The following is a 25,352-nucleotide window of genomic DNA, read 5'->3' as shown; positions in this document are numbered from 1 at the left end:
AATGTAAAATATCTCATTAGGTTTTTGATATAGACTATATGCTGCAATGGTAATGTTTGGGATATGTTAAACACAATATATTTTTAAAATTACTTTCATAGGCTTCTTTTTACCTTTTTAAAAATGTAAAAGTGCTGCAATTTACAATGCAAATTTTAAATTATGTCTGTGATTAGTGCCATCTTGCCACTGGACAGGGCTACTATACATTTGCTTTCCTTCCGTGAAAGAGACCACTCTAAGACCCTTTCTCTCTGTGAAAGGAATTTTGGATGCTGCCATAAGCTTTCTGACCCACTGGGACATAACAGAGCTTCATTGAATTAGCAGACAGAACCATGGTAAAGAGAATTTTGATGTATCTTTTTAAAGTCTACAGATGATTGCAGCAATAATATCACTTACTAAATGATGCTGATTTTTTAAATTTATTAAGTTAGCTAACATACAGTGTAGTCTTGGCTTCAGAAGTAGGTTCCAGTGATTCATCACTTACATATAACAATGATTCTGATCAAAAAATTAATCTTTATGGTGAAATCTACCTGGCAGCATGAGTTCCAATAAAAAAAAAAATGTTTCCAGCGGTCCATGCCAGTGATGAGCACTATGAGTTTGGGCAGTCCCTGTGGACCCTCGCCTACCTTCTCCATCATCCATTGCCCATTCCTGCTGATGCTGATTCTGCTCCCATGATGAGTGAAACTAAAGACAGATGAAGCTGCATCTACCTTCTTCATACTGTACTCTCAAGTATCCTGCTTCTCTGCCCATATCCCGTTCCCCTCCTTTTGTGTGTTTTTTTTTTTTTTTTCATTTCTCCTGTGTCCTCATTTTCTGGATCTCCCTGCTTTCCTAATGTTCCTCTCTGATCTTTCCTTCTTCCTTAGTCTTTACCTCCGCCTTCTCTATTTTAAAATTTTTGTAAATTTCTTGAATTGAAAATGTAGTCGCCTAGTTCAAACCATAAAAGTTTCAAAAGGATATTGGGGAGAGTGTGCCCTTCCCCCAGTCTCCCAGTCTCCCTCCCTGAAGAACTCATTATCAGCTTCTTATATATCCTTCCAGAAGTATGTTACACATATCCAAACAAATAGGGAAATATGTTCTCTTTTTCTTCTCAGATGGCAACACATGACACACAATGTTCTAAATCTTGCTTTTTGCAATATATCATTATCTTGGAGATCATTCCCTATCAGTCTATGAAGCTTCATTCTTAAGGCTGTCTCATACTTCTACTCTATTATGAGCCATGAATTATTTCACCAGTCTCCGACTGATGAACATTCAAATGGTTTGCAGTCTTTGACATTACTAAAAAATATCATACCAAATAACTGCTATCATTTTGCATGTATTTCAGCACATCTAAAGGATACATTCTCTTAAGCAGAATTGAAGAGTCAAAGGGCCCATACACATATAGCTGATAGATTTTGCTGAAACGCCCTCCACTAAGAGTATACGAGCTCATGATCCTACCACAATGTATGAGAGAGACTGTGTTCCTGTATTTTTACCAAGAGTGTTCAAAACACTACAAAATTTTTGCCATTCTGACAGTTAAATAGTTTTTGTGAAGTTTCAATTTGCACTGCCCTTATTATCCTGAGGGTGAGCATATTTTCATGTTTTATGAGTTGTCTTTCATACCCTTTATTTCCTTTTTGGATTTTTGACCCTTTTTATTGATTTGCAAGAGCTCATTATATATTAGCCATCTCCATCCCATGTTATTTCTTTGCTGATTTCAAGGTTCTCGGTTATAGAACCTATGTCTTTTCTGTGGAAAAAAAAAATTCTTGTTTTTTAAACAAGTCAGTGGAGACTTTCATATTTCACATAATACAGGGCTTCAAAACAGCCCCCATCACTAACTCACCTGGACTTTGGGACCTCCTCCAGATACTCTGGAGATGTAACTCATGATGTATTTGGCAGCCACTGTCTTCCCAGCACCACTTTCACCACTGAGCAAAGAAAGACAAAAATACCACCCGTGAAGGGGATCACAACCAGTTCCCTCCCCCAACAAAACAAAAACAAAAAAAGAAAGCAAACATGAAGGAATTCAGTAATAGATGCACAATATTGGTTGAGAAAGGCAAATCCCAGCAGGTTGCTCCCTGACTTGTCTGAGTGATATTAACATGGTTTGAGGACCCAGGTCTTGATAATGGCCATGTCCAGAATAGACGATCAGGCCTTCTAAGTGCCTGTGAACAGAGAACATGCTTAGGAACACTTTAGGATATCAGAAGGATGGAATATTCTACAGAAATTACAACTGACATAAAGATGATAAACTTATGGAAAAAAGCATATAAAGTAATGTTAAGTGAAATAAATCAGATATACAAATGATATATGAACACATGAAAGGAAACACGTTCATACGTACGTATGAACACACGTAAAGGAAAAAATACATAAGAAAAGAAAAGACTAGAACTACCACAAAATATTAGCAGAGGTTTTGGTAAAGGAAAAGATACTGTGGAAGACTCCTTTCTTTCATTATTTTCCAAACTTTTGGTAATGCATATTATTACTTCTGTAATTAAAAAAAAAAAAAAAAAAAGGAAAACGTAGGCACTCTCAGGTTTCAAACGATGTGCCTTGAACTGATGCAAGCAACTTTATTTTAGAAGTTCTAAAATTAAACAATGAGGCAATATTAATCACATCCTGCATAACAAAGACTACCTTCCGTTTTGGTGGCCTTACTGCATGGGGAAACCCTTTTGTTAACAGTGTATAGTCTGCTCTTGAAAATACCCGTTCTTCCTTCAAAATCCCCTCGAATTGATGATGACCTCAACTCAAAACCCGCTGAAGTCAGTCAGATTTCTCCTCTCTCTATTGGTTGCCTCTGTGTTACCATGATAGAATTAATTAACGGAGGGCAGATCCTGTAAAATAATGGTGAAGGCTAGTATGAGAACTTCAGGCTGCTAAGAGTTCATGAGACACTATTTTTGTTTGTTCTTGGTGATCAAGAATTTCGGGGTACAGAGCAAATGTTTGTCTATGAACACCCTACCTCAAGAACTATTATCAATTGCCTGGTTACTCAAGAAAAGGGGCAATGTCCCCTTAGGGTCCATCCAAGCTAGGTGACCCCTTACCTTCAAAAAGAAAGTGAAATTTGGAAATAATTTGGATATTTTGAAACAAAACAAACACAAAGAGGATTAAGGTAGCCATCAGAGGAAAATTCAGAAGTTAGTTGAATTTCCTTGACCTCATACATGTTTAATTAGAGAGATTCTAGGGAAGAATGCGGGAACTCTTCAAGGGTCTCTAAAGGTCTGAACCCACCAATACAACTCCCACCATTCACCATCCCAGTACTCAGTTCCCGGCTTGCAGGTCACATGATGAGGGAAACCAAACTGAAATTCCCTAAGGTGTGGCGGCAGGTAGAAAACCAGAAAGTCTGGGATGAAACGTCACGCTGTTTGCAGAGGACATGCTTACTCGAAGGCACAAGGAGGGGTAGTAAATATTTCAGTTTCAACAAGAAAATGATCTGTTTCAATGGTCCACGTAATCAAATGATTTACATGCTAGATCCAGGGTCAAATCATGTACTCTTGCTCATCTGAAGCATACGTTTTGTCAACAAACGAAACTCCATTTTATAATGTTGCAAATAATGTGAACATTCAAGGATATTGTAAAGCCCAAGAGAGCAAAGGTACAACCACCCAATCTAGTATCACACAGACACTTAAAATAATTAGAGGGGCTCCTGGGTGGCTCAGTCAGTTAAGCATCTGACTGCAACTTCGGCTTGAGTCATGATCTCACAGTTCATGAGTTCGAGTCCCAGGTCAGGCCCTGTGCTGACAGCTTCAGATTCTGTGTCTCACTCTCATTCTGCCCCTCCGCCATTCATGCTCTGTCTCTTTCTTTCTTTCTTTCTTTCTTTCTTTCTTTCTTTCTTTCTTTCTTTCTCTCCCTCCCTCTCTCAAAAATAAAAAATAAACATAAAAAATTAAAAAAAAGAAAAAAAAACATTTCTGACTTCATGAAGGGCTGGTATGTAGATGACTCTTTTTTCTTTTGATGTGATTTCTCTCAATTCTTAAAAGTTTCGAGACAGGTAATTACCTATATATTCCAGATATTTAAAAACAGCATTTCTAGAAAAAGTGGAATCACACACCACAGTGATAATCAACATTGATCAATTTCTTTAGATTATTCTTCAAGCTCCCTTATCAGGATGAGTAAACATATTTTCATGTTTAGAATTCCTTGAAGAAAGTTGTGTGTGTGTGTGTGTGTGTGTGTGTGTGTGTGTGTGTGTGTGTAAGAAAGAAAAGGAAAAATGACAAATCTGAGCAGAATTATGAAATCAAAGTATAGTGATTCCCCCATTGTGTCTTTGATTATTAGTGCAATCAGACATGAACTATTTTATCTCTTTTGTTGGAAGCAAAAGAACAGAACAATACTGGAACATAATTCATTTCACATATTAAGATAAATAAGCCAGGTCCAATAATAGAACTTCTACTTTCTAAAAATTGTGATATTTTTCAGAAGCTTTAAAATAATTAGTTCTGGGGGCACCTGGGTGGCTCAGTGGGTTAAGCGGCCAACTTCGGCTCAGGTCATGATCTCGTGGTCCATGAGTTCGAGCCCCACGTCGGGCTCTGTGCTGACAGCTCAGAGCCTGGAGCCTGTTTCAGATTCTGTGCCTCCCTCTCTCTGACCCTCCCCTGTTCATGCTCTGTCTCTCTCTGTCTCAAAAATAAATAAACGTTAAAAAAAATTTAAAATAATTAGTTCTGGCTTAATATTGACTGGAATTTTCATCTCTTGGTTTCCATTTATAAACACTCAAAAAACATTTTATTGATCAGAGGCTGGTAATTTGCTCAGAATATGGTACAATAACGGAATGTTACATAATTATTTGAAGCTTAAAATATATACAACCATAATTATACTGGCCCTTTGGGATGGGAAAATATCATTTCTTCCCCTGGACTAAAACCCAAGTTAAAAGAAAGTATCAGACACTATACAGCATATCCAAAATTACTTGCTTTGCATCTCACAGCAGTTGGGAAATTTGCTCTGCTTACAGTTATAGGCAGTCTTTCTTAATTTAATTGCTTTCACTTGACTTCTAAAGTGGACAAAAAAAAAAAAATACTCTAGAACTGTATGTGCTTTAAATTAGAAAAATGCCCCATTGGTCCCTAAATCCAGCAGCCAATGAGAATCCTTAAAGTACTTTTATTTCTTTTTTAAAATTTTGTTAAAATTTTATTTAGAGAGAGGGAGCAAGTGGGGAAGAGGGGCAGAGAGAGAGAGAGAAAGAGAGTCTCAAGTGGGTGCCACGCTGATGCGGAGCTTGATCCCACAACCCTGGGATCATACCTGAGCCAAAATTAAGAGTTGGACACTCAACTGACTGAGCCACCCAGGCACCCCTCACAGAGTTTTTAAAATGCTTATGTTTGGGCTCCACTTCTGACCCGCTGCATCCCAGTCTCCAAGGACAGTGCCTAGAAATAAGATTTTTAGCTAACTCCCTAGTTCTTATACAGCTGGCTGTGAACCAAACAAATTTAGAACAAAGTCAAGACAGACTGCATAGGAAATATCAATTTAAATAGGAAATAATGTTGTGTGCATTAGCTATAGAAATAGAAACATATGCTAAAATTTCAAAGAAATGGAAAGAATGTTCTGGGGATAAAAAAGCTATTTACAATGGTATATTAATAATTGGATTCAAGGACCATAATTGCGTTTCAAAGTCTAAAAGTTATTCCTCACTTAAAAATTAATAGTGTTTTTGGGGCATCTAGGTGGCTCAGTCAGTTAAGAGTCCAACTTTGACTCAAGTCATGATCTCACGGTTCATGCACATTGAGCTCTGCGCTGACAGCCTGAAGCCTGGAGCCTGCTTTGCATTCTGTCTATCTCTCAAAAATAAACATTAAAAAAAATTAAAAAGATCAATAGTGTTTTCTTTCTTTTTTTTTTTTTTTTCAATGTTTATTTATTTTTGGGACAGAGAGAGACAGAGCATGAACGGGGGAGGGGCAGAGAGAGAGGGAGACACAGAATTGGAAACAGGCTCCAGGCTCTGAGCCATCAGCCCAGAGCCTGACGCGGGGCTCGAACTCATGGACCGCGAGATCGTGACCTGGCTGAAGTCAGACGCTTAACCGACTGCGCCACCCAGGCGCCCCTAAAGATCAATAGTGTTTTCAATTCACTTCAACTTACTCCAGCAAATGTGAAAACATTTCAGTCATATTTTTTGAGCAGATATCCCATAGCATAAGGAGAGTCAATCATTTGGAAGATTCGCCCATCTATTCCTATCTCTCCCTTCCTAGTCTCAAAATATCTCAGGGTGCCTGGGTGGCTCAGTCAGTTGAGTGTCCAACTCTTGATTTTGGCTCAGGTCATGATCCCAGGGTCATGGGATCGAGTCCCAAGTCAGGCTCTGCCCTGACAGAATGGAGCCTTCTTGGGATCCTCTGTCTCTCTGTCTCTCTCTCTGCCCCTCCCCGCCAATAAATCAATAAACTTAAATTTTTTTTTTCAACGTTTATTTATTTTTGGGACAGAGAGAGACAGAGCATGAACGGGGGAGGGGCAGAGAGAGAGGGAGACACAGAATCGGAAACAGGCTCCAGGCTCTGAGCCATCAGCCCAGAGCCTGACGCGGGGCTCGAACTGCGGACCGCGAGATCGTGACCTGGCTGAAGTCGGACGCTTAACCGACTGCGCCACCCAGGCGCCCCAATAAATCAATAAACTTAAAAAAAAAAAAAGAGATCAGCAAGAGGCTTTAAAACAAACGAGCACAGAACAGACTTACTCTCTGACTGAAGCAGGAACACTGAAATAAAACTAAACATGGGATCATCCTCTGTACATTCTTTAATATTATGTATGCCCAGCAGTGGGCCACCTGCAGCCAGCTCGCACACCCCAGCGGTGCTCAGCACAGTTGGGAAGTGCTGCAGTCACTAATGGGAAGCACGCGTGGAGCATGGAGGCTGAACTGGAAGGAGACAGCCAGGTTCAAAGGGTGTGCAGGGGCCAGGCGAAGGAGATGAAGGGGTGTCAAGAGATGGAAGGGAGTAAACTCCTGCCCTATTAGAAGTACAACTGGTAGAATTTAGCAAGGGATGGAGTACGGCAGAAGATGGATAAGAAGGAATCAAGAGTGACATCTCAGTTTGGGGCCTCAGGAGCTGGTGGATGTCATGTCACTAAGATAAGAGTTTAAATAACCCCCAGGCCAGGGATGCGAAATCATGTGGTCGTAGGAGCCCAGAGACTAAGGATGCAGAGTAGTGAAGGGCATTTGAGGGGCCACCTAGAGGTGAGGGCCAGTGGGCTTGGTGGGCCGGGACTCAGAGCCGTGGGGGTGGTGGTGAGGGGAGCATAGAGATAATGAATGGAAGAGATGGCCGGTGATCAGGGGACTAATCAGATTGAGCAAACAAATTAGATCGAGCAATTGATGAATACATTGAAAATAAGGCAAAACAAGACTCTGATTGTCAGAGAAAGTATTAATAGATTTGAAAAGAGTAAAGACCCCGAGGGGTTGGATTGGTATTAAAGGCATCCATTTTGGCACGCCTGGGTGGCTCAGTGGGTTAAGCGTCTGACTCTAGATTTTAGCTCAGGTCATGATCTCATGGTTCGTGAGTTTGAGCCCTGCGTTGGGATTCTTTCTCTCTCTCTCTCTCTCTCTCTCTCCCTTTCTGTCTGCCCTCTTCTCATTCTCTCTCTCTCTCAAAATAAATAAACATAAAAAGAAAGGCATCCATTTTAACTGTTGGAATGAAAAGTATCAGTACTTACACACACAGAAATAGTCATAAGTATGTGAGTGGTGTGTGTGGTATATATATTAGTTATATATATAATTATAAATATATATATTATAATAAACAAATTAAAGGGAAGAAATGGCCAGTTCCAGGGCTGGCCCAGGGAAAACGCAAGCTGAGCCTGGAACACGTCACTGTGTCAATGAGTAAAAAAGTACAGAGACTGATGTGGACACGTCAAGCACACAAGAGCCAGTATGAAAGGGTTTGCACGGATCGAGATATTGATAACATTGGATGATGTATAGTCCATACATGGTTTGATGAGGAGCAGGGTGCTGCCATAATCTCAGAATATGCCCACAAAATGCTAACATGTCTTAAAAGAAAATACGGTAAACTTAATCAGAAGAAACATTGTAGACATGTATAGGCCCAACCAGCTGATCAAGGGCACAGTGTTGATTTGAAGTCCTGCTCAGCAGGAATCACCAGACAGATCCAAGCTGAGGCCACCCTACCAAATTAAATGTCTGAACTCTTATTTAAAACTACAAAGAGCAGAAACATTGACAGGTATTGAGTAAACCCCACAATGTGTCACCTGCAATCTGAGGAAATGTTCCAAAATGACAGTCTGAAGAGATACAGTATTCCTGGAAAGACGCCTGGAGGAAAAGGGAAAGTGAGATACCTGGAGAACTGGTAACATGTAAATGGGGCCTATGGGTTAGGTAGCACTGTACCATTATCAATGTCCTGATTTGGAGTATTATAACTGGTTATGTACGAAAGCTTCTTGTTTTTAAGAAATATACACTGGAGAGTTTAGGGGTGATGAGTTATCACATCTGCAGCTTGATCTTAAAAGATTGAGAAAAATAAGTAATATCATTGGTAATATCAATAATTATGAGTACGTGTGTGTATGGAGGGGGAAGTGGTGGGAGAGAGCCTAAATGTGGTAAAATGTTAGGGGAAGCTAGGTAAAGAAGATATAAGTGTTATCTGAACTATTCTGGCCATTTTTCTGTACAACTAGAATTACTTCAAAATAAATCATTTAAAAGAGTGTTAACAGGCAAAGTTGCAAGTCTGAGGATGGGGGGAGAAAGTAAACAGAATACCTGTTCACTTGGGTACATGTGAATATATATATATATATATATATATATATATATATATATATATATATATCCCTTTTAAGTTGTCTGGATCAGTGGCTGATAGAGATGGCTAGCAGATAGTTAAAAACGAGAGTGAAGCATAGGGAAATGTTCTGGATGAAAATAAATACTATGATATGAGTGAGAGTAAGTCAGACTACCAAGGAGAAGCGTGACTGAGCACCGGCCACACTGGGACCATAGTGGCCACTGTTGGGTCCCACTCAGGCTCTTTCCTCCATCCCCCCCTTCCCTGGCAATTTCCTGACTTGGTTCAGGTATCTTGCCTGGCACACCAGGCATAGGGCATTAGAGAAGCTGGTCCCATGCTCAGCGAAACCCATCTGCACCTGACCCGCCCCCAACACCCAGCAACTCAAGAGTCCATATTAACAAAGTTACCTAATTAGACTGAAGGGAAGGACTAATGGGAGAGGCTTCTCTCTCTTCTAGGAGGTAAAGAAGGAAGTATATCACTCTAATTGCCACTGGCTGCCACCTGGAACCACCAAGGGGAACCAGAACCAATCTTAGGATGTCTAGACTGTGAAGCAGAGAGGTGGAAAGGACCTGAGTCCTTGATGACATCAATGGACCACTGAGCAACCAGCCCTGAGGTCTGTACAACCTCTGCATGTTTTGTTATGTGGGATAATAAATTTCCTTGATTTCTAAGCCAGTTTGAGTTAGATTTTCTGTTGTTGGCAGCTGAAAGCATGTTAAATGACACTGACATTTCAAGACTGCTCAAGATGGAAAGGATGAAGAGGCACGAGGGGAAGCAGGGGGACGAATCATCACGGAAGCCAAGGGAGCTGGAGGTCAATGGTGTCAACAGGGCAGGGAGATTCATAAGAGAATGAAGTTCTGAAAAATTCCCACTGGGACCGATTCTCTCAAACCCTACTTCTTTGATAGAGGGGCTTATTAGTATTGAACTTGACTCTTATTTCAAAAGGTATAATCTAAGGATAACAAATACAGGGATAGTTAAAAAAAATATTTTTCTCTAATTCTAGAGTTCAAAGGGTGAACATATTTGGGTTTGAAGAATAATCCAGAAGGTGAGAAATAACATCAATTCCAAAGGAGATTTGAAAGGAGCAAACTAGTGGAGGTGATAATTATAGCACTGTCCAGTGGGCAGCTAAGGCATGTCAGAGACTGTTGTATGGGCTTCACATGTATCAGTCATTTGATCTGGGTGATATAGCCCAGTGAGGTAGGTGCTATTCTTATCCCCATTCTTTGATGAGCCAGGCTAAGCAACTTGCTCAGGGACACATAGTTAGTGAGTGGCATTGCTGGCAATGCCTGAGCTCTACTGCTTTCAAATAAATGAGGGCATACATTTTAAATCCTCATATGGAGTTCCCGGTCAATTAAAATCAACAGTGTTCCACAAAGTAACTCCGTGAATAGCACAGTTCATAGCATAGTCAAATTTTTACCTACACCTGAGTCTTTGCTGATAGACACTTCTTGAAGGCTTCTGCCAAAAACATTCATTATCTCTCACACACAGAGGGAACTAACAAATAATAGCCTGCATCCCTGTGATCACATGACAAGATGTGATCAAGAACAAGAAACAGAGGAGCCCAGGTGGCTCAGTTGGTTAAGCGTCTGACTTTGGCTCAGGTCACGATCTCGCAATTCACGAGTTTGAGCCCCACGTCATGCTCTGTGCTGACAGCTCAGAGCCTGAGCCTGCTTCAAATTCTGTGTCTCCCTCTCTCTCTGCCACTCCTCTGTTCATGCCTGTCACTCTCTCTGTCTTAAAAAAAAAAAAAATTAAAAAAAAAAAAAAACGAGAAACACATCAAAGAAGGTTCTGGACAGCTGTCTTCAAAGATTCAATTCACACATTCCCTTCCTGGCAGCCCTCCTGGATCTGGGAAAGAAGGAAGTCTGAGGTGAAGCATCTCTGCTGCCCACCTGGGGGATTCCAGGGCTGAGGAGAAAGGGGTCACCTGTCAGATACCGTCAAGACATCGAAAAATAAATCCTCAAGTACATGCAATGGCTAAGAATGTAAAATACAAAATTAAACAGCCTTGCCAAAGCTACCGAGTAAATGATAAAAATTCATTCTTTCACATAATGAGGAAAGTGTGAACAAGACAAAGAGCTCTTATTTCTTCCCAATCAATTTTTATTGTCAAGCAGACCAAAATTTCACCTCTAGTCTGCCAAGAAAACGGCCTCACAGCCATGCTCTTGTTGGCCCAGACTGATGTAATAGCAAGAACCCAATGTTTAGTCTGAAACCCAAGTTTGAACCCCAGCTCAGCTACTTATTAGCTTTGAAATTCTTTTCAATGTTATTAGCAAGTATTTTACATCACTTCTTAACAGTTTAAATTTTTTTTTTCAACATTTATTTATTTTTGGGACAGAGAGAGAGACAGAGCATGAACGGGGGAGGGGCAGAGAGAGAGGGAGACACAGAATTGGAAACAGGCTCCAGGCTCTGAGCCATCAGCCCAGAGCCCGACGCGGGGCTCGAACTCACGGACCGCGAGATCGTGACCTGGCTGAAGTCGGACGCTTAACCGACTGCGCCACCCAGGTGCCCCCACTTCTTAACAGTTTAAAAACATTTTTATGTGTATTTCCTATTCAGCTTTCCCTTTAAGGCACTAATCCTCATTTTGTAGGTGAAGTGACTGAAGCTTGCACACTCCACACAGTTTATACAGAACAGAATAGAGTCTGCCCTGTGCCTCGAGCCCTCAGGTCTTTCTTTCCACTGCACCACAAGACAGTGGGTGCTAACGGATTATCGTCCAGACAATCTGACACCTGCTGGCTCACAGCATCAGGGGGAAGTGGAAAGACTGTAATAATGGAGCCAGGTAGCCCGGGCTTGGAGTGCGGCTTTGCCACATTTCAAATGTGAGGTGTTTAACTCGGCTCCTTATGTCTGAGACTCAATTTCTTGAAACGCGTAAAGGGGACAGTGAAAGATGTTGAGACTCAAGGCACATCCTCAAAAAAAAAAAAAAAAAAAAAGCTACTCTTATGATTTGGGATAATATATTAATTAGCTAGTGAGTCAGCCTTCCTGAACAACATTCTTTGGTGATAAAGGAATTTCAACAATCACACAAGCTGGAAGGTAAGAGTTGCAGCAAGCTTGGGGGGGAAAGGGTAGATTTGAGGCCCTGCTCTTCAAGCCCACAGCCAGAGGGCAGTCCTCATGCCGACCCCAGCCAGGGGTGTGGGTTGACAGGGCCTCCCAAAGCCAGGCTGGAGGGACAGGGAGCCTCGAAGGCCAACGCTGCTGGGATAAACAAGAAGTGGAGTGGACCAACAGACACAGAAGAATTCCAATGCTAATAATAAAAGGTTCCTGAAATACATCAAAGACAGGAAGGAAGCTTGAGAATCCCTGAGACATTTGAAGGTGCACAAGCAGAGAGCAGAGATGGGATATAAGCCAAATATTAGAGGTGCTCTGATTTTTTTAAATCTTTTAATCTTAAAAAAAAAAATTTTTTTTAATGTTTATTTATTTTGACAGAAAGAGAGACAGAGCACAGGTGGGGGAGGGGCAGAGAGAGGAGGAGACACAGAATCAGAAGCAGACTCCAGGCTCTGAGCTGTCAGCACAGAGCCCGACGCGGGGCTCGAACTCACAAGACCACGAGATCATGACTTGAGCCGAAGTCGGAGCAATGGAGTTTATGCAATGGAGCTCACGTCGGACGCTCCACCGACTGAGCCACCCAGGTGCCCCCAAATCTTTTAATCTTTAACCTTTACTACTGCAAACCTTAGGGGTTCAAATCCAAGATGTCTTTTGAAGCAGACAATTCAGAAATCTTAGACCCAATAGTGACACCCATCTCCTTTTCCTCTATGAAAATTTTCATATTCAGTCACCAAATGCTATTGATGTGCCTTCAAAATCCCTCTCATCCTTTTATTTAATCCTGAAACAATATTTATTCGGCACATACTCAGGATGCCACCTATGAAGACTTTGCAAACTAGTGCTGGATCCATCAAGGACGGAATGCCCTCTTCTGTAGAAAACAATCGCATCCGAATAGTTCCAGCAAAAAATAAAATTAGGAACTTGCACCCAACGTGATGCTTTCAAACTGACAACACATCTTTAAAACAAGCTAGGATGGCAAGAGCTGATGTGGGCCAAAAGTGATAGGAATTCACCTTTGATGGCAGCAATAAAACTGCCACATCAATGTTCTCCATGGCCCCGTAAGTCCCCACAGAGGTCAGTTAGCAAAGGCTCTAGCAATGCCTCTGGCCATACTGCCAAGATGGTAATATAGAGATGATAACGAATACGCGAAAGACTTGCTGGTCTTCCTTTCTCTTTTATCACACCATGATTATTTTGTTACATAGATTGGCAATGATGCCTCTCAGAGAGCCAAAGGTAACACTATGTAATTCTAAAACACAAATTTGAATCCTGGATTTTGTAGCACAGAAGATGAATGAGCTAAGCAGCTATGGGTTGCTCATTCACTGGAATCGCAGGTGTCTACTCGTGTCTTCAGGAGCTCGTCGATGTCAATGATACTAATGCAGCCAGAGCTGTTGTGTTTTTTCCTGTTGGCACTCTCCAGAGTCCATGCTCACTCTCCAGAGTCCACTATTCTCTTAGTGCTTCACAGGCTTACTGAATGTCACACATCAGTCTCCCCTTTGCCTGTCCAGCTCAGGTCAGGCCCTCATAACCTCACTCGCTATCTCTATCCTCTCAAGGTCCCACGTCTTTTCTACCAGCAGACTCGATTTTGCAAACCAGACTTTTGTGCATCATGTGTCTGCTCAGAGACCTGCACGACATTGCCAAGGTCTGCAGGTTTGTCTCAGATCACCCGGCCTGTCATTCAAAGAGGGACCTGTTACCCAACCACACTTACTTCCCCAAATCGACCAGTCCGGCACTAAAGCGATGTGGCTATAATATAGAAACAGAAGTGGAAGGCCCAGTTCTGGCCCACAGGTAATTTACAAGGACAGTTTGTCAGCAGAAACTTTTAACAACCACAATGACATCCTCCCCACTCTCTCCCCATCACACAGTATGGGTTCCAGAAGATCCCAGGCCATTCATGTTTTCTTCGTTCTACACATTCAGTTGGCGGTGGGGTGTGGTGGGGGGAGTCTCAAATCAAGACCCAACATCTCTGTGACTCCTTTGCTGACAGTTGTAGTCCAAAGTGATCTCCCCCTTATCTAAATGCAAATTGTACTTAGAGCTCACTTCAGGTGTTTCAGTTTCAAAAGTATCATTAAATAAACATTTATTGTGTGTACCAGAGAAACCCAGAAGCCTAACAACAGTTTCTAGTCATCAAAGATTGAAAAACGACTTAAAATGAGCACACGTAAATTAAATAATAATATTATTAAATAGGTGGTGAAAGTGAGGACTATATGAGTTGCTACTGAAATTCAGAAAGTAGAGAGATCACTGGGTTGAGGTTGATGAGAAAGGTTTGGGTGGGGGGCGGGGAGAACAACCCAGGCAAGGCTTTGGAGATGGAAGTGAACCTGACCCACTGGAGGGAAAAGAGTAGAGCAATTTGGTTAGAGTAGCAGAAAATACAGTGAGAGGTGTCTCAAGCTAGGGACTTTGGACTCTGCTAGGCAATGGAGAGCCACTGAGATGTTTTAGCAGAAGTGCAACATAGTTTAAATGATATAATAATTTCGGGGGCGTCTGGAGCCTGCTTCGGATTCTGTGTCTCCTCTTTCTCTCTGCCCCTTCCCTACTTGTGCTCTCTCTCTCTCTCTCAAAAATAAATAAACATTAAAAAAATTAAATAAATGATAAAATAGGAGCATTTATCTGGCAACCATGTTTGGAAGAGAGAGTTGTGGAGGTATAAGTTTTGGGGTAAAATGAAAAAAGAACCATTATGAACTTGTGCAATTTGAGACACTGGTATGTCACATAAAGGAGACTATTACGATGATACATTTGTGCTTCAGGCAGGAGTTGGTAAACTTTTCCTGTACAGGCCCAGATATGTTCTCTGTCACTACTCAACTGTGCCACTGAAGCACAGAAACAATCAGAGATAATGTGAAACAAACGGGCGTAGCTTTGTTCCGATCAAACTTTGACAACAATGGGCCACAGTTTTTGAACCCACCGTTTAGGAGAAAGCCCAGCACTGGAGATACAGGCTCTCTTACTTCTCACAGTTGGAGTACCTTCTCACGTCTTCATGTGATATGACAGTGTTAATGCCCATGTGATAAAGAATGATCCCAACTTTTAGTTGAGAAGAACTCAAATAACTTAAATACATCTCCTTATAAATTTATCAAATGAACGTATCCATTGAAACTTAAGATAGCTTCTTAAACAGATATTAACCATGTACATCATCAAGATTTCCTAAAGTCTGAAAGTGTGAACAAAATGAATATTTATTCAATGTTTACTTAATATCAGAATTCTATTATTTCAAAAAGGTCCACTTTATAATACACAGTTGTTTTATTTTTGTGTGCCAAATAGGCATAGTTTTCAGTAGCACATCAGGGTATCTTTGATAAGTGCATACATTTAGGGGTGACTGGGTGGCTCGGTCAGTTAAGTGTCTGACTTTGGCTCAGGTCTTATGACTTGTGGTCCATGAGTTCGAGCCCCGTGTTGGGCTCTGTGCTGACAGCTCAGAGCCTGGAGCCGGCTTCGGATTCTGTGTCTCCCTCTCTCTCTGCCCCCCAGCCCCTGCTCACACTCTGTCTCTCTTGCTCTCTCAAAAAATAAACATTAAAAACAATACAAATGATAAACGTACACACTTAAAACTACATGGCTCGAATGGAACATAATGCGGGGTGAAAAGCAGGGTTATCTGTAAAGCTGGCCTGCTGGCTTCCTCCACCGATGAAGGGCTTCTTTAACAGAACACACCAAATGCATGCATCAATATACATCCATAATCCCCTCACACATGCCCCGGGATAACAAGTCAGTCAAGATAAAGAAATGACCCAGGTATGGTCACCTACTTATATATGCATTCTTGTTAAGAAATTGAGATTAACATATTAGTAAGGTCATGATCTTTCATTAAGTCCATCTGTCTGTCCTCTACTGATGACAAAGCATAATCATTAGCTGCCTGGGTTGCATGGCCAACAACCTATAAAGGATTAGGTTAAAACAAACATCTGTGCTTGGGTGGGGGGCGGGGAGACTTCTACCCTAGGAGCTCAAGTCCTGGATAACAAACCTCACCTCATAGTAGATGGTAGCTTTAACACCTCCACTGAAACGTGGGACATTTGAGCACTTAGCTCAAATACAGTAGCGTGTATTGAAAGTGCATGAGGTTTAAGGTCAGGCTAGGGCTAAGTTCAAATAGAGACTCTGCCATTTACTAATTTGAGGATCTTAGAATTCTCTTAAGCCTCCGTTCCTGGATGAAACCTTGGGAAACAATAATGCCGACACCCAGAGTGGCTGTGAGGCTGATGGGGAAACATCCTGTTGCGGAGAGCGCCCAGCAGAGGGCAGGCATTCAGGAAGTGCATCCACCTGCACTAGCGGACAAGAGGACTGGGAATTAGGATTCCAGTTGCCTTAGTCTTGGTTCTCAACTAGAAAAATTGGGGAGCTTGAAAAAAAAACGATATTGATGTTCTGGGCCCACCATAAATCAGTTGAAACAGGATCTCTAGATGCGGAGTCTAGATTTCTTTATAGGCGCTGAACTAATAAAGGCAGTTTGGGAATTGGAAATCTTTATCCCTGGAAAGTTAAATTGGAGAATGCAAGGCACAGTGGATGAAATTAGCATCTACAGCAGCCACTTTTCCAGCCTTTCTGCCTGTGAGCTATTGAGGAAGACTTGGGGGAACACCTAAGGCAAATCCTGGGTGTTTATTCCTAAGACTTAACCTAAAGGATGGCAGGGGTTGGCAGGACAATGTAGGTTACTGAAAGGGGCCTAACCTACCAGGGAGTCGGGACAAGAAAATAAACACCAGAAATTATGGGTTTTCCCCAGGTAAGTAGACTTCTCAGGAGTAGAGCAACATCCTTCCCTGTCTCCACATAGTTATGGGGGCCATGATCTGAGGACATTCACCAAGATGCTCATCCATCTGCTCTGAAGTCAAACTGGAAACGGGAATCTGGCTCTCCTCGTGGACTGTGTTCCTGGGAAACAATTAACTGACCATCCAGGGCAGAATTCTCCTTATAAAATCATGAATTAAAGTCTAATCCATACTCATTCATGAGTGTGGTTGGCCAGCGTCAGTCTACTTGAGCCTGCTCAACCCCAGCTATTTTCACAAATCAAGTCTGTAGACAGTTGCAAAACTCAGGACCAAGACTCTGATGGAGGCCTATACTTGAGAAAGCAGCCTGTCTTCTTCCTTGAGTTCTTTCTTTTTAAATTCAATTTGTTACACTGATTTCTTGTCCTGCAATGGTCAGCCATCTGTCCATCCTGTCACCATATCCATGTCTTATGAAAACATGAGTAATTCTGGGCGGAAACTGATAATACTGCCTCTGTGTGCTGCCATCATCCATCCCATGTGAAGTGTGCATTTCACCCTGTAGACAAAGTGACACCTGGTGGGAAATTGGGATGTGAGGTCTCTTAAAAGAACATGGGAGAGATTAGGTCATTAATTCTGTACTTCCTAATTAAATGATACTAAAAATTCCTAGTCTGACCAGCTATGGCAGAAGCCCTTAGCACAAGGACAAGGCCTCCCTTCCAGCCCCCAGGAAAATTAGGTTGTTTTCTCTTCCCAAATGCATTCAGGCCAACAGCATCTGACTCAGCCCCAAGTGAACAAGCACACAGCTCTCCCAATGTCAGTGGCTGCAAACCTGGGCCTCTCTACTCCAACCGGCATTTCCCTGCCTTCGCTTTCCTCTAGTGTTATTTGGAAGAGAGTTTCCAAACTGGGAGATCCGTCCACCCACAGATGAAGAAACCGAGGCCCAGACAAGTGTTAGGTTTGCTACCCAGGATCACAGAGCTGGTGAGAGTGAACCACAGCATCACGCAGATAACAAATCTACTTTCTCAAAGCAGATGAACTGTGGCTCTTCGGTAGTAAAGAGAGGTCAGGCTTTTGCCTTCTGTCTCAGGAGGTAATCCCTAGGGCCCTGGAATATCCTGCCTCACAGAGTGTCTCTGTTTGCCTGGGGGCTTTGGAACTGGACAATGATTTATGATAAGGGCTTTGGAAAGCATCACATAAGTACTGACCCCTGGAGGAACTAGAGACTATAGGTGTTAGCCCGAAGCCTCATGGGGGGCTGGACACTAAAGTCAGCCATGCAGGCCGTGTGTGATTGAGCCCAAATTAAAACTCTGGACAACAAATTTTGCGTAAACTTTCCCGGTTGGCCATGCTCCAGGTTGGCAACGCTACCACCAACTCACATATAAATGGAAGGAGGTAACACCATCCATGACTCCAGGGGGAGTGGACGAGCAGAAGCTTCACATTTGGACCCCTTCCAGACCTTCTTTTGTGTGGTTCTGACTTGTATCCTTTTGCTATAATACAACTATAATTGTAAGCACAGCACTTCGATGAGTTCTGTGAGCTATTCTGGTAAATTATTGGACCCAACGGTGCTGGGAACCCCTGAATTTTTATCTAGCTGGGCAGAAGTGAGGGTGACCTGAAACCCCCAAACTTGCAGCTGGCGTCCAAAGGGCAAGCAGTCTTGTGAAGGACTGTCCCTTGGCCTGTGAAGTGTGCCCTAACTCTGGGTAGTGTCAGAAGCCAAAGCAGATCCTTGCTCCACCATCACCTGAATTATAGCATAGCCACTGCAACAGAGATCCTTAGAGCAGGGTGTTCAAGTCTTTGCCACCTGAACAGCTGGGAGAAGGATCCTAAAGAACACAGGTCCTGCTCCAGTGCCCGTGCACCTGCAGGGATGGATGAGGGGGAGGTGAGAGTGGGAGACAGGAGGGCTGGGTCACTGAAGCAGTTTCCAGACTTATGAAGCTCAGGCAACAAGACCAGTCCTTCTTTCTCATCTCACTAGAGTCCCAGGAGGAAGGACAAAGGGCAAGGGAGTGTGTCTGAAAACCCACCCAATACTCTCTAACGTAATGCCAGGCAAGGAAACGCCTCCTATCTATTATCTATTGGCCAGTGAGCTCCACTTGGGGTCAAACAGAAGCATTTTCTGCTAAGCAACAACTCATCATCATCCAAGTATCCCCTTCCAAAGGAGCTTAAGTGCATCTAATTAAGTATTTAGATCTAACTTCCGATTTACAGAAAGTCCAGATGAAGGACTCAGTGTAATTAGACCATGAGGGAGCAATTAGACAAATCTACAAGGTGTCTATCAGGAAATGAGGTTGCCCTTTTCACCAAGTCAATGGCATGAAAAAATAATGGGGGCAGTAGGAGAACTATGGTAGAATAAGAAGAAAAAAAAAGAATAGTCATGACAAAATGCAACCAGTGTTCCTTGATTTACATAAACCTGTGGGTAAGGACGTGGTTGTTACAGAGAAATTTGAATGTGGACCTGTTTAATTTTAGATGATATGAAATTATTATTAATTATTTAGTTGTGATAATGATCCTGGTACAAAAAAAGAAAGCGTTTTTTATTTTCCAGAGATATATATGGAAATATTTAGAGGCAAAATGTCATGAAGTCTGTATTTACCTTGAAATACTTGAAGTCTGTATTTACCCTTGAAAGGCTTCAGTGTTTTTGCTTTATAGTTTTCACTTCAGAATCATGTAAATGTTTTATGTAATTATAAAACAAAATTAAAATTAAAATTTTTCAACCACTAAAATCCAAAATAAAATAAATGAACCCAACTGTTAGGTTAGACTGGCACAAAAGACACAGAAATAGATTCTTTTAAGTGACTTTTAAAACTCAATATTTTGCCTGTACATCTGAAGGACAAAAAGAATAACAAACAAATTTTAAAGTGAACTCAGTTTTGCTATTAATAATATTGGTAGTTATTTTAAAGCATTAACAAAACTACCTATGTGTTTTATCCATTATATATGTTTACTCATTTATATTTATACTTTTTACATACACAGTATAAAGCAAATAATTGTGATAATGTCACCAGGAACAAAGATTTTCAGCACAAGAAAAAATGGGGTACAAATATAAAAACCAGAGAAGTAAAAATCCTATAATCTTAAAAATGAACTGGAAATTATCAGTATGAACTCACGTTTCATTGTTTTTCTTAAAAAAAGTTCTTTTTCTTTGCCTGTTAGCACTCTTAATGACTAGATTGATGGTCTCTAAGTACCATCTTCCAGTAAAATGAACCAGGACTTTTTGGTGAAATGGTTGACTCTAGGGATCAGGAGAAAACGTACAAGAGAGCCTGACATCATTTTTTTGTTTTTTAAGATTTTATTTTTAGTAATCTCTGCAGCCAACATGGGGCTTGAACTTACAACCCTGAGATCAAGAGTCGCACCCTCCACCAACTAAGCCAGCCAGGAGCCCTGAGAGCCTGATGTCTTAGATAAGATAACTATCAAAGACAACTGGGGTCATGTCAAAGGACACAGGAGCCAATACAAAGGGCTCCCAATGGCCAAAAACAGGACCCTTTGAGCCCCAAAGAAAAACTGCAATGTAAGTAAACAGACAAGATATTTAAAATCTACTAGTTTGGAATGATACTGAAAATAACACTTTATCCTGGGAGGTTGCTAGGGCATCAATTCATTGCTTTGAAAATCGGTAAATAAAGACAACAAATCAAGCTTTGTATCTAGTTTTCCCACATAAAATGTATTTTAGGGTAACTAAATAATTCCAGCAATAAATGTGGAAGGAATAACAGAATTAGAAAATAACTGCTTTTCAACCACAAATGAAACCATGATGTGAAATGAGAATTTATAATGGATGGACCCACTGGTAATCTGAACATCACATGAAGAGAGACCAACAAGCATTAAGGGCATGGCATCATGGATGAAACATTTTTGCCAAAACATTAAATCTGAACCTGATCAAGCTTTTAGATCTAAACAGAGATTTACATGAAATATTGGGGACAGAGGAACGTCATGGTATACAACCAGCTAATCCCAGACTGTGGAAAATTCTGCAGGGGAGCAATGTTTTCTTTAACAAGTAAATGCCAAGAAAACAAAAAGAATAAGAGAAAATCGTTAATGATTAGGAGACTTGAGACACATATAACCCAGTGCCATGTGTGAGCCTTGTTTGGAACCTGAGTAAAAATAAACCAACTAAAAAAGAGAATTTGTAAGACAGACATGGAATTGGAATACTGGTAATATTAGATATATTAAAAGAATTATTCATTTATCAAGTATGATAAGAACGATAGTTTAGAGGCACATCTTAAATCAGTGACAAGTGAAATAATTTGCTACCTAGGATATGCTTTCAATAACCAAGTGGGGGCAGGATGAAGGACAAGGTAAAAGAGGATTATCCATATAGGAACATCTGTATAAGCTGGGTGATAGATCCACAGGAAATTATTATATTATAATACTCTTTCTCATTTTGTCTATGTTTGTAAATATTCAGACCTCAAAAATTGTTTAAAGTGCTTCGGTTAAAAAAATAGAAGAACTGGGGCACCTGGGTGGCTCAGTTGGTTAAGTGTCTGACTGGGGCTCAGGTTATGATCTCACAGCTTGTGAGTTTGAGCCCTGCGTTGGACTCTGGTGCTGACAGTTCAGAGCCCTGGAGCCTGTTTTAGACTCTGGGTCTCCCTCTCTCTCTGTCCCTCCCCTGTTCGTATTCTCTCTCTCTGTCCCTCTCTCTATCTCTCTCTCTCTCTCTCAAAAATAAATATATATAGGGGGTGCCTGGGTGGCTCAGTCAGTTAAGCGTCCGACTTTGGCTCAGGCCATGATCTCATGGTTGGTGACTTCATGCCCCACATTGGGGTCTGTGCTGTCGGCTCAGAGCCTGGAGCCTGCTTCAGATTCTGTGTCTCCCTCTCTCTCTGCCCCTCCCCTGCTCATCCTCTGAATCTCTCTGCCTCTCAAAACTAAATAAACGTTAAAAAAAATTTTTTAATTAAAAAAATATACAGAAAATTCTAAAAAGATGAAGGCAAATATGACAAAATGTTAACAACTGTCAAGTTTTAAGTGATGGGAACATGGATGCTTACGTTCTCCGTATGTTTGAAAATGTTCATAATAGTAAACAAAATGGTAAAAGCACTTCAACCCAGCCAAGACACAGAATTGGCTAAAAGGTTGAAAGGATTTTGAAATGGAGCCACAGACACTTAAGGCTGGTGTTTGCCAGTGATGCCCTCAGAAGATTAAAAGTCGATGACAAAGTATACTAAAACAAGTTCAAATGTGAACTACTCAGTTATTAAGGAAAAGAAAAAGAGGGACGTAGGGAGTCCAGCCGACAAAATAGTGAAACACGCTTATTGTACCTACAACATAAAGGGTCTCCAATACAGAGGGAAGGCAGTCAAATGGGAGGGGACCTATTTTATGATGTTAGCTCAGAGCCCAGTGACAATCAGAGAGAGGTCAGGCTGGAATCACGTGCCCTAAAGCCTTAACGCCTTAAGCAACCGAAGTATGAACCACAATCCCCTGAAAACACAAAGCTTTTATGATGTGGAGTTATAAAATAACCCAAGACAAAGCAGATCGCCTGCTGGTTACCCAGGTACCTAAACCAGCCTCTGACCCCAGCAGCTATTGAAAAAGCACTGTTCCTTGACAGAAAGCTAACTTCGGCAAGGTCTCACGCCCTCATTAGGTTCTTTCCCATACCTGATGATGACACACTGGTTCTCTCTGTCAATGATCATGTTTCTGTACATATTATCTGCGAGAGCATAGATATGTGGTGGGTTTTCATACTGAGCCTAGAGAAGCAAAAACAAAACGAAAACAAAACCATGGTCAGATAGAGCGATACATTAGCGTTTCTTTTCCTGGTCTCAGAAATGAATTCGTCACTGTAAAGTTCCAGTCTTAAGGGTTGCATAACAAAGGAATTCCTAAGCTTGCCTAGGTCATCAGGAGTTACACCTAACAAAACAGAGATGGGCTTGGGAAGGACTCTTCTGTCTCCAAAGTGTGTGACTCAGCCTTCAGAAGTGAACCACGTCTTCAGATGCTCCAGCACCACACCCTTCCACCTGACACGCCTCTGCAGACGACCTTCCATTTCTAAATGTTTCTGAAAAACCTGGGCCACAGGTCTCAAGAGAGGCCTACTAAAAACCCGGATCTGACTTTTACTAGAATTCTAAATCCCTACATAATTTTTTTTTCTAAGAGGTAAGGCAGAGACTCTGGAACCCTAGACGAAATTAAGTGAAACTATCTCTGAATGAGGAGAGGACCTAACATTTCCCATGAGAGGGCAAGCGGTATAGTCCTTTAAAGGGATGAACCGGTTTGACCAGTTTGTTTCATCTCAATAGATGAAAAAAATCCTACCACATCTCGATCTTTCCTCCCCGGGGTACTCCCCTGCTTTCCTCTCATGGGCTAGCTTAGCTATGCACAAATACAAATTCACCAAGAAATTCATGGTGTCAGGACAACTTCAGCCTCACTTTCTTCAGTTTCTTGGAGTTTAACACCACTACCTCAAATATTACTAAAAAGGAAAATACTTCATGTGGTATAAAGCTGAAGAATTTTCCTCGCATTTAAGACCATCTAACATCAAACAGTGATCATGGCAGATCTAGTGAGAAGACATTTAGACTCTGTCTTACCCCTCACTGGTCCTATCTCTAAAGTAGGGATAATATTGTCCAATACTCAACAGATCTGAGTACTTAACTTCTCTGAGCCTTAGTTTCTTCATCTGTGAAAGAGGATTGCTCATCTGTGAAATGGGGTTGGACAGTGATACACAGCACCCGGGGGGGGGGGGTTATTATTGCTGCAGCTACCACAGTACCCGGCATTCAGCAAATACCAATTTTACAACACTCTGACCATTCGCAGTTAAAAATAAATACACTTTTTAAAATTCTAGGGCATTTCTTTAAAGAGAACTCTTTAAAAGATAAATGGTCTAAAAGGGACTCATGTAGCAATGCTTTTCCGAGAACTGGAAAGAAACAACGTGAATGCACAGCACTTGCACCCGCCCCGCCTTGGCCTTGGCCAGGATTGAGAATGCCAAGCCAGCTCCGTGCCTGCTGCCCCCGGGGCCCCGCTGATCAGGGCGCCAGGGCAGGGCTAGCCTCTGTTGACAGTGTTTCCCTTGTGCTGGGCTCCCATAAAGGCAGCATTATCAAAGGTCTTTCGCGTGGCAGCCTCCTTGGGCTCCAGCTACCAGTACCATTCATCTGGCAACAATGGGGTGGGCTCTTGCTCTGGGTAAATTGCCTTCCACTTCAACTGATGAATTTGTGTGGGCTCTCTTTTGTTTGTTTTCCAGGGGTCAGGATTAATGAACGCTCTCGTGCTTCTGCTGCGGAGGAAAGAAGGAAGGAAAAGGATGCAGAGAAGGAGAGGCCTGGGGAAATACTGAATCCCGTAAGGAAATATATTAATTAGAATTACAGTTTCTATTTTCATCACACCACACAACGAAAATGGCTATGGAGCTGGATCTGAATAGGGACCAGAGTCACATTAATAAAGAAATAATGAAAAGATTCATTTTTCATGTTCCATTCATAGCCACAGCTTAACTAAGGTTCTGATTTGGAGAGACTGGTTCTCATCGCCCTATTTATTTTTTACCCATTACTGATTTTTTAGTCCGTAGAATTTTGTGGCCTGTGTGGAAAGAGGAATTCCCCCCTGCTGCCCCCGACACACGCGGTAGGTCCTACATCCTATTTGACTAGTTTTCTATATAATAGTACTATATTAGATAGCCCTACGCTTTTTTGAGCTGCATTCTAACCAGCAGCACATTAAAAATCAAACACTGTCACCTACTTGAGCTTCCCCAATAAATAATTCATAATAAGAAAATGCAAATGTATTACCAACTTCAAGAAAAACTACCCATGCGTCATAAAAGCCCCAAACACCACAGTAATTTATGTGGCATGTTACTTACCGCTCCTTGGTACATTTCAATTTCCTTTTCCCCAAAATATGGCATCTGCTTGAAAGGGTTGACTGAGATTAATACGGATCCTATATATGTCTGAATTTATATCCAGTTAAGGTCCAGCATTAATCTTCACAGCTACACACTTTTCAAATTAAGTAACCAGATGTTATCAGGAATTCATAATGACTGTCCAAACAAAAAGCTCAAATACCTGTTTTCTAAAAGATTACAAATAAAGACAAAAGCAATTACCAACTAGCTCGGGTGCTGATCCTCTCCAGGAAGAGTAATGAGATAAATTACCAAGGTGCTACTAAAAGA

The 25,352-nt window shown here is 41.5% G+C and overlaps 1 protein-coding gene across 1 annotated transcript in view; it reads right to left on the bottom strand.

Annotated features, from left to right (window-relative positions):
* The window catches only part of MYO1E (myosin IE), a 215,583-nt gene that overhangs the window by 96,880 nt on the left and 93,351 nt on the right, over positions 1-25,352 (bottom strand). Inside the window, exons 3-5 of the mRNA XM_045449577.1 lie at positions 25,035-25,124; positions 22,769-22,863; positions 1,886-1,973 (exon numbers count right to left, since the gene is read on the bottom strand). Of these exons, the coding sequence (XP_045305533.1) occupies positions 1,886-1,973; positions 22,769-22,863; positions 25,035-25,124 (273 nt within the window). The remainder of the gene's footprint in view (positions 1-1,885; positions 1,974-22,768; positions 22,864-25,034; positions 25,125-25,352) is intronic.

This window comes from Leopardus geoffroyi, chromosome B3 (genome assembly GCF_018350155.1).
Source record: "Leopardus geoffroyi isolate Oge1 chromosome B3, O.geoffroyi_Oge1_pat1.0, whole genome shotgun sequence".
Taxonomy (NCBI): Eukaryota; Metazoa; Chordata; class Mammalia; order Carnivora; family Felidae; genus Leopardus; species Leopardus geoffroyi.
This window is presented reverse-complemented; position numbering and strand designations above follow the sequence as displayed.